Source organism: Chelonoidis abingdonii, chromosome 9 (assembly GCF_003597395.2).
Source record: "Chelonoidis abingdonii isolate Lonesome George chromosome 9, CheloAbing_2.0, whole genome shotgun sequence".
Taxonomy (NCBI): Eukaryota; Metazoa; Chordata; order Testudines; family Testudinidae; genus Chelonoidis; species Chelonoidis abingdonii.
In genome coordinates, this window is record NC_133777.1 from 34,120,609 (window position 1) to 34,132,780 (window position 12,172).

At 50.9% G+C, this 12,172-nt stretch overlaps 1 protein-coding gene across 1 annotated transcript; it reads right to left on the reverse strand.

Moving 5' to 3' along the window:
• Positions 1–297: 297 nt before the first annotated feature.
• On the reverse strand, positions 298–2,273 carry LOC116836027 (noggin-2-like). Its single transcript, XM_032799380.2, has one exon. The coding sequence runs from the start codon at positions 2,033–2,035 to the stop codon at positions 1,391–1,393; it is 645 nt and encodes a 214-aa protein (XP_032655271.1). The 5' UTR covers positions 2,036–2,273; the 3' UTR covers positions 298–1,390.
• Between the last annotated feature and the right edge of the window lie 9,899 nt (positions 2,274–12,172).

A 12,172-nucleotide genomic window follows, 5' to 3' on the forward strand; every position in this document is an offset into this window, starting at 1 on the left:
CCTGACAAGGCACAGTGAAGAAGGAAGAAAGACTCATGCAGATACTAGACAACTGCTCCCTTTCCCAAAACATTTCAATTATTTTATCCCTTATCAGCCATTTATCCCTCTCTTCTGTCCTCCATCTCCCCACCAAGTGCAGAATTTAAATAAAAACAGAGCCTGATCCTCAACCGGTGTAAAGTGGTGCAAGTCTCTTGACTTTAGTGGCGCGATACTGAGCTACACCAGCTCAGGATCTGGCCCCAAGAAACCTAGCACCATAATCTCCTTTCCCAGAACTCTGTAGTGCATAAGTAATTGTTTCTTCAGAGATAGAGTTTATTGCTAAAAGTGTTTTGATCAGTCATAGTTCATATTAACACTGATATGTTTTTAAAGGAATATTCAAGTAAACGTTTCCAAAATTTTCTGGCATAATCTCTAGCTTTTTTTATACACAAACATTAAAAATAAATAAACTGTACACAGAAAATTTCTTTTAACATCTCTACATTACTATATGTATTCCAAAACCAACAAAACAGACTCCACTCTTTCATAACTTTGTACTTTTAAAAAAATCTCCTTTGTAATTAACCAGTAAACACTTTTAAAAAACGTAGAGAGCTTTGCAGATCAGTTGAAACATTTGAAGAAGACAAAAATACAGCAAATAGAAATTAACATCTTCAAGGGCTTCTGTGTTGGTTTTTTGTTGAATCATCTTGACTGGAAATTTCCCCCTTCCGTTTTGCAGGGAAGTACTCAGATTTTAGTGGGATGGATTTGAAATGTGGTCCTATGTCTTTAAAATAATAATAATAAAATAATAATAATAATAAAATAAAATAATAATAATAAACAGCTGCAATTTTCCCCTTCTTTTTAAAATCTCTATATTTACAAGGCTGGTAACTCCCTCTCTCTCTCTCTCTCTCTCTGTTTTGTTTTGTTAGAACGCTATATATGTATAAAAATAAACATCTGATTGTAGTGCTTAGCTTTGCATCTGGCCTGCACTGCAGTTCCTTTCAATTTTGCTTTTCCCATTTAAAATACAATAAGCCATAAACAGTGCAAGGGATGTAATAAGGGGAAAGAAATGCACAAACAGATCCTCATGTGAGCGTGTGCCCATCTCTGTGTGTGTCCTTTCAGTCTCAGGGTCTCGGTGGGAGGGAGGGGAAGGGGGGGCTCGTTGCACTGCGAGAGACAGCTAGGTACTGGGCTGGATGATGCTTCCTGGTGCACCGATCCTCTGAGATCCCCATGCAACGGGGTTGGGATCCTGCAGGGCAATGGAGACCGCCCCCTCGCTCCAGTTGGGATCCCGGTGAGTCCGTCCAGGAGCCTGGCACGCCGAGCAGGGGGCACGCCCAGCACGGCGGAGGCGGCTCCCCAGCGCGGCTTAGCAGGAGCACTTGCACTCCGAGATCAGCGGGTACTGGACCGGGATCCAGGTGCAGTACTTCTGCCTGGACCAGCCTTGGCAGTACCAGCGCAGAAAGGTCTTGGGCACGGACTTGGCCGGCTTGCAGAACATGCCCTCGGGGAAGGAGCAGGACTTCTCGGCGAAGCAGCTGCCCTCCTTGATGTAGCGCGGCCAGAAGCGGACGCCCAGGTCCTTCCAGGTGTAGCGCACGGGGCAGTGGGTGTAGGCCCACAGCCACTGCAGGAACTTCCTCCGGGCCTTCTTGCCCAGCTTCAGGCGGGGCCCCGAGGGGCTCTCGCCCAGCTCCAGCTTCTTCAGCTCGCCGGGCAGCGGCGCCGAGCCCCGGAGCCTGGGCGGGGGCGCGGGGCTGGAGAGATTCCACGGCGCCGGGGCGGCCACCGACATGAACGCGGGGTCGAAGCTGCTGCCCAGCTTCTTCCTCAGTGTCCGCTCGTCCAGGTCCTGCTCCTTGGGGTCGTACTCGGGGTCCGGGTGCTCCAGGATGTCCTTGACGGGCAGGTTGTCGCTCGGGGAGGGCCGGAGGCGGAGGTAGGGCTGGCCGGAGCCGCGCTGCAGCAGCAGCCAGCCAGCCCAGAGCAGGAGACTCTGCGGCCCCTTCATGCTGCCGCCGGCGCAGACAGGCCCCGGGCGGCGGCCGGGACTCGCCCCGGGATGCTTTCCGAGCGCTCGCTAGTGCCCCGCGCTGCCCCTTGCCAAGTCCAGGGGAGTCATAAATAGGCCGAGACAAAGTCCAGCGAGGCCCGTGGCTTTAAATAGCTCCCCTGGGGCTGCCGGAACTCAGCATCGGCGGCTCCCCGCTGCAGCAACCGGGCGAGCAGCCCTGCGCCCCTGCGAGCAGCCTCCCGAAGGGCCACGGCGCCTCTCCCCCTCCGCGGCTCGCTCCCTCCCTCCGCTCTGTCTGGCTCCACGAGATTCACAGCGGCCCCGGCTCCATCCCCATGGTGACAGCTGGACTTAGAGCCACGGCAGCTTGTCTAGACGCTGGGACAGGGTTTGGCGTGAGACTGGAGCCCAAGAATAAACCCCTCTTTATAGACGGGGAGCCGGGCACAGGGTCCGGCCGGCGGCAGCGAGGGGGAGGGGAGAGTCCTGCACACGCACTAACAGCTGCAGCTCTGAGGGGGGCTCCCCACTTTTCCCTTCCCCGCCCCGCGATCGGAGCAGGGGCAGGCGCTTCCTCAGGCGGACACGCAGCGCCAGGCGAGCGGCGCGGAGCTCGCTCCCATGGCTGGGTTCAGGAAGCCGGACTTAGCTCCCGGGGCTTCTCCCCGGGCTCATCCTCCAAGCGAGTCGCTAGCCCGCCCACGACAGGTCCGCACGCTGCTCCGCGCTGTAAATCCCTCGCTGCCCAGGCCCGGGCAGGACGCAGGTTGGCGCTCCGCTCCGAGCCGAGCACTAGGGACCCGGCGCCGTCCTCGGGGGCTCCCTGCCTGGCAAGAGCAGCGCGGGTCGCATGAAGCAGCAGCTCTCGGGAGGTGCTGTGCAGTGGAGGCCAGAGCACCCCCTGCTCCGCGGACAGCCCGTAGCGAGCCCCAGCCCTCAGCGACCCCAGGCTCCAGCGGAGCTGCCCATTCCCCCGCCCGTCTGCGGGGTGCCTCGCTCACTTCAACACGCGCTCGGTGCACGGGGAGGGAGCCGCAGGCAGCTCATCCACGCTGGGGCCGGGGGGGAGCTGCAGGCTGCGCGGGCGGTCCTGGTGGAGGAGCCCTGCCCGGACCTCGATCCTGCGGCACTGGCAGCCCGACTCCTTTTGCCCGCCTGCGGCTGCTGTGCCCTGCGGAGCGCTAGGACCCACGTGCCCGCTACGCTCTGCGCTGCCCAGCTGCTGCCCGGCCGCCGCGCACTGCCGAGCGCCCCGCGCGAGCCCAAATTAAATATCCCCCTCGCCGGCGCGAAGTGTCAGCTGGAACTGCCCACCGCTGTCACTTTCCCCACGCTCCCTGATTGACAGCCCCCCGCCTGCGTCGGGGTCCCGCTGGGTCCTAATGCCCAACTTCATTCGTGCACTCAACCCTTTCCCTGCTGCCGGGGCTTGCAGCAGCTCAAAGATGGACCCATCAGGGCAATAGAGGGCACCTCTGCCGGGCCTAGCTAGGTTTCTGCTGGCCGAACTTGCGTCTGGCTGCATGGCCCTCCCGGGCACATTCGATATGCTGGAGAGCACTGAAAGGGTTAACATGAAAACAGAGGTGTCAGAGAATCCTGCAGAGGCTGCTGGGCGACCACTGGGAGCTGCTGCAAGCACTTGTTTTGGAAAGCAGGGGAACCTGGTGCTTCTCACACACTGCTGTTTTGCAGAGAGATATGGGCCAGCCAAGCCATGGAGGCTTGTGACCCCACTCTTTTTGGAGGGCTCATCATGCATTCGACCTAGCTCTCCCCCTCTGCCAGTGGGGCCACAGGAGTATTACAAGCCAGATCCCTGACCCCTTCCAGCATCAGGACCAGAAGGGAAGCAAGCAAACATGGCATGATTTCCCACCACCACACCCCCTCTTCCACCCTGCAAATTAGCAGGCCAGCCCTGAATGAGGTCACCTTTGGACAGACAACTTAGTGGCTTATGCTGCTCTGGGGAAGTAACTACTGCATGGGATAGCGGTAAACTCTGCTTCGGGTGGGCATATGGGACCAAAAGTCTGCTCTCAGTTTCACCGGTGTAAATCTGGAGCAAGTCTATTCACTTAAAGAGAATCAGTCATTTAACAGGAGCAGACTTTTATCCAGCCTGTTTAGACAACTAGACGTCACAAACACTGCACATTATCCCACACCCAGGGAGTGTTCCTCCAGTTTGTGCAGGCATTTAAACCATACAGAAAGTTGGTTTCTTTCCTTGCAATGTCACAGAACTTTCTTTCTGATATTCCCACACTCCCTAATTAAGGACAAATCCACTGGGTTTTGTCCAACAGGTGTCTTAAATGTACCTCTTTACAGCTCCAACTTGACCACAGGAACTAGAGATCACTGAGTTCAGTTTTTCGCAGGTTGTGGCACTTGCCACTTTAGGCAGGTGCAATGTTGAACCATCTGTCAGTCTTCAGGCAGTGATGTCTCTTGTAGCGCAGACCCAGTTTCTTTCAGTGTTCCTGGAGACTCCTGTGTTTCTTTGGAGTACATTCAAGCAGGACCGCATTTGTGGATGACTCCAAAATTGGAGGAAGGGCAAACATACAAGCATATAGAAGCAAACTGCAGAGGAACCTGGAGATAGTAGAGCTGTGGGGGGTTGCAGATTATGAAGGGAGATTTGGTACCAAGGATTGTAATCTCCTGCCCCAGAGGACAGGAAATAAACAGATCAGATACAACTACGGAGATGTAACAGCCTCACCACCCATCGTTCTAGTGAGTTTGTTTTCAGCTTACCTCCTAATATTGCTTTTTCAAGTAGCCAAGCAGCTGCAGGGACAGCAAGGGATAGGGATGAGAAGGCTGTTGGGAAAAGTTTCCAAGAATAGATCTTAAGATGTGGTCTTCTAATGAAACATCTGAGATGTAGCTGAGAGCCACAGCCAGTGGGGGCCACGCTGCTTCTTTCTGCACAGAATATGGATCCCACTTTTGTTTCTCCTGCTAAAAAGCAGTAAACACAGGACAGGAGAGAGTGTGCGTGTGCGCTGACTTGGGTTCCCATACACATGGTCTACGCAGGGCCATTCTGCCACTTACGAGCATGTCAGGTGGGAATGGCCCAGGGTTTGAAGCAGAAATTTTTTAGCAACATAAAGTTTTTGGTTGCCATTCTCAGCCTCTGTCACATGTGAAAGTGGTGGACAGAGATTCTAGAAGAGGAGCATCTCTGAGCCAGATGGAATCTCAAATGTAATCAGCGCTGATTCTGGTCCTTCCCCTCTCCAGAACTGCAGTGCTGCTCCATGGCAGCCCATATCCCCTTCAAAACCTTTTTATCATTATGCACAAAACTAAAATGTGCTCAGTGTAGTGAGTCAGTGTCCAGTTTTGACCAGACTGTGACTGCCTCTTCTCCACTGCACAAAATCCCAGTGCATAACCCCCAAGAAGAGTCTTACTCCACAACTGAATGTGCTGTATTTGTGAGTATCTATGGATCTGCAGCACACGAGGGCCGGACCTCACTCAGAGCATCACTCCAGTTTAAGAGAAACACCTCTTTCCCCCTGGGACCTCCTGGCTTAAAGTGAAACTAGGTTAATTTCCTTACCCCCTTTCAATATGGAGGAGGCTAAGGATAAAAACCTCTCATCTGAGACATGTACTCACAACCTTGTAGGCTCAGGGGGTTGGAGCGTGAGGGCTGGTGTATGTCAACATAGTGAAAAACCCAAGCCCTTCTCACCTCCTTAACCTCTGCGTTGCTCTCCACTGACATCAACATTGAACGTGGTCCAAAAATTGGACACACAGCTGGCTCTTCCGTGCTGACACTATGAAAGAACATTCTTGCCCGTGCCCGTCACTCCCTCACAAAGGCATGAGGTAACCAGTCGCCCAGTGGGGCCAAAGCAGGGCAAGTAAGGAAATGGGGTGTACTAGTGAGGCAAATTCTCACCATGCACCTTCAGGAAAGCAGGGTGCCCTAGTCAACAGGACGTTTGTGGGCCTCATGCAGGATATAAGTTGATCAGAGATGGCTGGATGCAGGATGCATCCAACAAACAAATTAAAAGGGCATTTCTCATTTTTTTTTTACTTTTACTCTTCATTCAATACAATGTCAAATTATATAATGGAAGAATGTTTTAAATAAGATTTTTAGGTACAGGACCAGATCCTTAGCGGGTGTACATCAGAATAGGCCTGTTGACATCAGTGGAGAGACCCAGACTTACACCAGTTGAGGATCTGGCCTCCAGCGTTTTCCAACTAATTAAAATGTCATAGAACCATAGAAATGCAGGGCTGAAAGGGACCCCAAGAGGTCATCTGCTCCAGGAGCTCTCACCTTTTTCTTTCTGAGGACCCACCAACATGCTATAAAACAGAGGTGGGCAAACTACGGTCCACAAGCCACATCCAGCCCGCGGGACTTCCTGCCCGGACCTTCAGCTCCTGGCCCGGGAGGCTCACCCCTGGCCCCTCCCCTGCTGTTCCCCTTCCCCCGCAGCCTCAGCTCACTGTGCCGCCAGCACAATGCTTTGGGTGGCAGGCTGCGAGCTCCTGGGGTAGCGCAGCTGCAGAGCCGGGCCTGACCTGGTCTCTGTGCTGCGCGGTGTGTGGCTGTAGCGCCACCAGCCACCAGTGCTCCAGGCAGCGCGGTAAGAAGGCAGGGAGCAGGGGGGTTGGATAGAGAGCAGGGGAGTTTGGGGTGGTGGTCAGGGGGTGGCGGTGTGCAGGACTGGCTCCAGGCACCAGCTAAAGAAGCAGGTGCTTGGTGTGGCCAATACCAAGGGGTGGCCCTCCAGCCACTATTGGGGCGGCAGGTCCGGGTCTTTGGCAGCAATTCAGCAGCGGGTCCCTCAGTCCCTGTCAGAACAAAGGACCTGCCGCCAAAGAGTGGAGCAGCACGATCGCGCTGCTGCAGGATTTTTATTTTTTTTTTGCTGCTTGGGGAGGCAGAAAACCTGGAGCTGGCCCTGGGGGTGTGGATAGGAGTCGGGGCAGCCAGAGGGCGGGGAATGGGTTGAATGGGGGAAGGGGTCCTGGGTGGGGCAGTCAGGAAGGAGAGGGGGAGTTGGATGGGGGGGCAGGGGGCAGTCAGGGGCAGGAGTTCTGGGGGCAATCAGGGGACAGGGAGAAGGGGTGATTGGATGGGGCAAGGGTCCGGAGGGGCTGTCAGGAATGAGAGGAGGGGTTGGATGGGGCAGCAAGGGGCAGTCAGGGGCAGGGGTTCTGGGGGCTGTCAGGGGACAGGAAGCAGGGAGAGTGAATGGGGCAGGAGTCCTGGGGGAGCCATCAGGGAACAGGATGGGCTGGATGGGGCAGGAATCCGGGGGGAGGCACCAGGGGGTGAGAAGCAGGGGGGGTCAGATGGGGGCAGGGCCAGGACATGCCTGGCTGTTTGGGGAGGCACAGGCTCCCCTAACCGGCCCTCCACACAATTTCCGAAACCCGATGTGGCCCTCAGGCCAAAAAGTTTGCTCATCCCTGCTATAAAAGCTCCATGGCCCAGCTGTGCCACAACTGTTTTTCTGCATATAAAAGCCAGGGCCAGAATTAAGGGGTAGCAAGCAAGTACCCTTAGTTGAGAACCACTGATCTAGACCAGCTCCCTGTGCTGAGGAAGAACTAAGTAAACCTAGATCATTCCTGATAGACATTTGTCTGTCCTGTTCTTAAAAACCTCCCATGACAGGGATTCCACAACCTTCTTTGGAAGCCTGTTCCAGTCCTTAACTCGGGTCTCAAACTGAAATGACCACAAGGGCCACATGAGGTCTAATGCATTGGCCCGAGGGCCACATTGCTGACACCCCCACCCTCGCTGCCCCTGCCCCTGCCCCCACTCCACCCCTTCCCTGAGGCCCCGTCCCTTCCCTGCCCCTTTCCACCCCCTTCCCCAAGGTCCCCACCCCAACGCTGCCCCTTCCCTGTCACCAGGAGGTGCAGGAGAGATGCAGGGTGGGGCAGGGAGTTGGGTGCAGGAGGTGCACAGGGTGCAGCAGGGGGCTCAGGGCAGGGAGTTGGGTGCAGGAGGGGCATGGGCTGCGAGCTCCAGCTCAGTGCCGCTTACCTAGAGTGGCTCTGGGGTGGCAGCAGTGCGCATCAGGCCGAGGGCAGGCTCCTGGCCCTGCACCGCTCCTCTCCATTCCAGGAGGAAGCCAGAGCCACTGGCCCCTGGGGGAGTGGGGTTGGACACAGGGCTCCCTGCAGCTCCTCCAGGTACCTCCCACAAAGCTCCCATTGGCCGGGGTTCCCTGTTCCCAGCCAATGGGAGCTGCAGGGGGCAGTACCTTGAAAGGAGGCAATGCAGGAGCCCTCTGCCTCCTCCCTTTTCCCCTCCAGCCCAGAGGGACCTGCTGCCAGCCGCTTAAGGGAGTGGCACAGGGCTTGCAGCGCCATGGGGGGCAATCCCCTAGGCCGGATTAGGCCTGCAGGCTGTTTGCCCACCCCTGGCCTGGAGGTAGGCAGAGTGGGGAGCTTGGCGGGCCACACAGAAGAGCCCCGCGGGTCACGTGTTTGAGACCCCTGGCTTAACTATTCCTACAGTTAGAACATTTTCTTAATATCTAAACTAAATCTCCCTGGCTGCAGATTAAGCCCATTACTTCTTGTCCTACCTTCAGTGGAGGTGGAGAACAATTGATCCTGTACTTTTTGTAACAGCCCATAACAGATGTAAAGACTTATCAGGTGGGTCTGACTCCTCCCTGCCCCCAGTCTTCTTTTCTCAAGACTAAACATGCCCAGTTTTTTTAAACCTTTCCTCAGAGATCGGGTTTGTAAACCTTTTACCATTTTGGTTGCTCTCCCTTGGAGTCTCTCCAGTTTGTTGACATCCTTCTTAAAGTGTGGTGTCCAGAAATGGACACAGGACTCCAGCTGAGTCCTCACCAATTATAAGTAGAACTGGACAATTACCACCTGTGTCTTACATATGACACTCCTGTTAATACACCCCAGGATATTAGCCTTTTTATATTGTTAGCATCACACTGTTGACTCATATTCAGTTTAGGAACCACTCTAACCCTCAGATATTTTCCAGAAGTACTGCTGCCAAGGTAGTTATTCCTCATTTTGTTCTTGTGCATTTGATTTTTATTTCCTCAGTATTTTGCACTTGTCTTTATTGAATTTCATCTTGTTGATTTCAGATCAATTCTTCAATTTGTCAAGGTCATTTTGAATTCCAGTCCTGTCCTCCAAAGGGCTAGCAACCCCTCCCAGCTCAGTGTCATCTGCAAATTTTATAAGCATCCTTTCCACTCCATTATCCATGTCATTAATGAGAATATTTAATAGTATCAGACCTAGGACTGACACCTCTGGGACTCCACCGTATACATCCTTCCAGTTTGGCAGCAAACTATCGATAACTATTCTTTGAGTGTGGTTTTTCAACCAGTCACCATATAGTAATTTCAACTAGACCACATTTCTCTAGTTTGCTTATGAGAATGTCATGGGGGACTGTGTCACAAGCCTTATTAAAATCAAGATCTATCACATCTACTGCCTCTCACCTATGCCCTGGGCCAGTAATTCTGTCAGAGAAGGAAATTAGATTGGTTTAGCATGATTTGTTCTTGACAAATTGACCCTGGCTATTTCTTATAACCCTACTTATTGTTTGATTGTTTAATACTTCATTCCAGTATCTTTCCAGGTATCGATGTAAGGCTGACTGATCTAAATTCCCCAGGTCCTCTTTGTCTCCCTTTTTAAAATTAAGACAGGGACTATGTTTGTCCTTCTCCCATTCTCTGGGACCTCACCTGTACTCCATGAGTTCTCAAAGATAATCACTAATATTTCAGCCTGCTTTAGCTAGTTCCTTAAGTAACCTAGGAAGAATTTCATCAGGCCCTGGAGACTTAAATACATCTAAATATTCTTTAACTTGTTCTTTCCCTAGTTTGGCTTGGGTTCCTTCTCCTGTGTTGTTCATATTAATTGTGTTAAGTATCTGATCACAATTAACCTTTTTTGAGAATGGAGCAAAATAGGCATTAAAACCTAAGACCTTCTTGCTGCCATCTATTATTAGCTCTCCTTCCCTGCTGAGTAGAGGACCTAACTTCTTTGCTCTGGGATTAGGTGGGGAGCAGAGAAACAGAGCCACAATGCCTATTTGTTGCCATGCACTTAGACTCAAAGTCTGGGTAGTCTGTATGGAGGTGTAAGGAGAGTTCTTACTCCCCCATACAGGCATATCGTCCTCCTCCCAAACTAGCTGTTAATGAAAGTGAGTTAAGGTTGTAAGTAATACACATCAGACAGAAATGTCTTCTTAGAATTCTGCAGTTATTTAAACAATTAAAAATGAAACCCAGGAAATTGTGAAGTTAAAGACATCCTGCAAAGGATAAATGTTTGTGTGAGGTTTTTATTTTTACATACAAAGAAGAGCCTGAAAGGTTTTGTAAAAAAAAAAGAAAAAGAAAAAAAAAGGAGTGGGGGAGACCCAACAGAAAATGTTGGGTGAGTCAGAGGTTACCTTGTTTTTTCTGGAAGAACTTATGGACAAATGAATTACTGGTAGGAGTACAATATCAGACGTTAGCCATCTGATTAATGGAGAAGGGGATGATTTTTATTCAGTCTATTTAAACCATTTTCTCTTTTGTTTGGTTTGTTTAATGTTTCTGTTAACAAACATTTTAATTTAAAGGCCCAAATGAACAGTTGGGAGAAAAACTATCTTTGTTAGAAATCCATCCCCACTCCTTCTGCTATGGTGTGAGAAAGCTTGCAGTCCGCAGCTGAGACTGCTACCAGATCTTCCTGCTACATCAGTAAAGATTAGACTTGATATTCCTGATAGTTAAAAGGTTAAAAAAAAAAAAGCCAAACTTCCTCTCCCCCAATATTTTTTACGTGTTCCAGGCCTTCTTTATGCATGATAATTATGGCTGATTGCCTGGCAAGGCAAAAATGGGAAAGGCATTTCTTTGACTTGTCAAAAAAATACAAAAATCATAATTTTCATTTAAAAGAAAATGGACTAGTCATGGCACACAAGGTTTTAATAAGTGTTTTGTATATTTTCCAGTAGAAATATATTATATAGCTGTCATCAATATGTTTAAAGCATATGAACACCATCAGACATGCACAGCGCTAGTTTATGACTTATACTACACATCTGCACAGAACCACACTTACCTCTTGTGACGACTTTCCAGACCGTGTGGCAAAAATACAGCCATAACGATGAAGCCAACCAGAAGAGTACACTCCTAATAATTCATCTGCAGGTAAATGTTAAAAAAATAGTTCAGAAGTCTGGAGATTCAGAATAAAGGCACTAGAGAAAGCCTTAAGTCTGACTGGTTCACAGTCTACAGGCTCTTCCTATCCAAGTACCCACTTACCTCCAACTACCCTACAGCAATTTCTCCATGCCTCTTCCCACCTCCAGCATGGGACACAGAACTCACCTGTTCTATTCCAAACACAGCTCTGCCTCCCACAGATGGCCCATCAATCTACACATGAACATTCCTCCACTTCAACGGCCCATTGAGGCCTTGTCTGGACTAGAGGAAAAGGTTTTTTTAAATTGAGTTAGCTATCTAGAGGGAGGAATTCAGGGCTGGCCAGCTAAGCCAGGTTTCAAGATGTTAAATTGCATCTCCACTAGGTTCTAAGCGGTATTTAAAACGGGGTTAGCTACCTTGAGACTGCTAACTTGTTTCCAAAATCAACCCCTAGGAGTCATATAAGAAATGGAAATAGGACAGGTTACAAAGGATGAATATAGGCAAACAACACAGGAATGCAGGGGCAAGATTAAAAAGGCAAAGGCACAAAATGAGCTTAAACTAGCTATGGGAATAAAGGGAAACAAGAAGACTTTTCATCAATACATTAGAAGCAAGAGGAAGACCAAGGACAGGGTAGGCCCACTGCTCAGTGAGGAGGGAGAAACAGTAACAGGAAACTTGGAAATGGCAGAGATGCTTAATGACTTCTTTGTTTTGGCCTTCACCGAGAGGTCTGAAGGAATGTCTAACATAGTGAATGCTAATGGGAAGGGGGTAGGTTTAGAAGATAAAATAAAAAAAGAGCAAGTTAAAATCACTTAGAAAAGTTAGATGCCTGCAAGTCACTAGGGCCTGATAAAATGCATCCTAGAATAATCAAAGA

Coding starts and splice junctions, on each gene's coding strand:
- LOC116836027 (XM_032799380.2), bottom strand. CDS start 2,035: ATGAAGGGGCCGCAGAGTCTCCTGCTCTGGGCTGGCTGGCTGCTGCTG.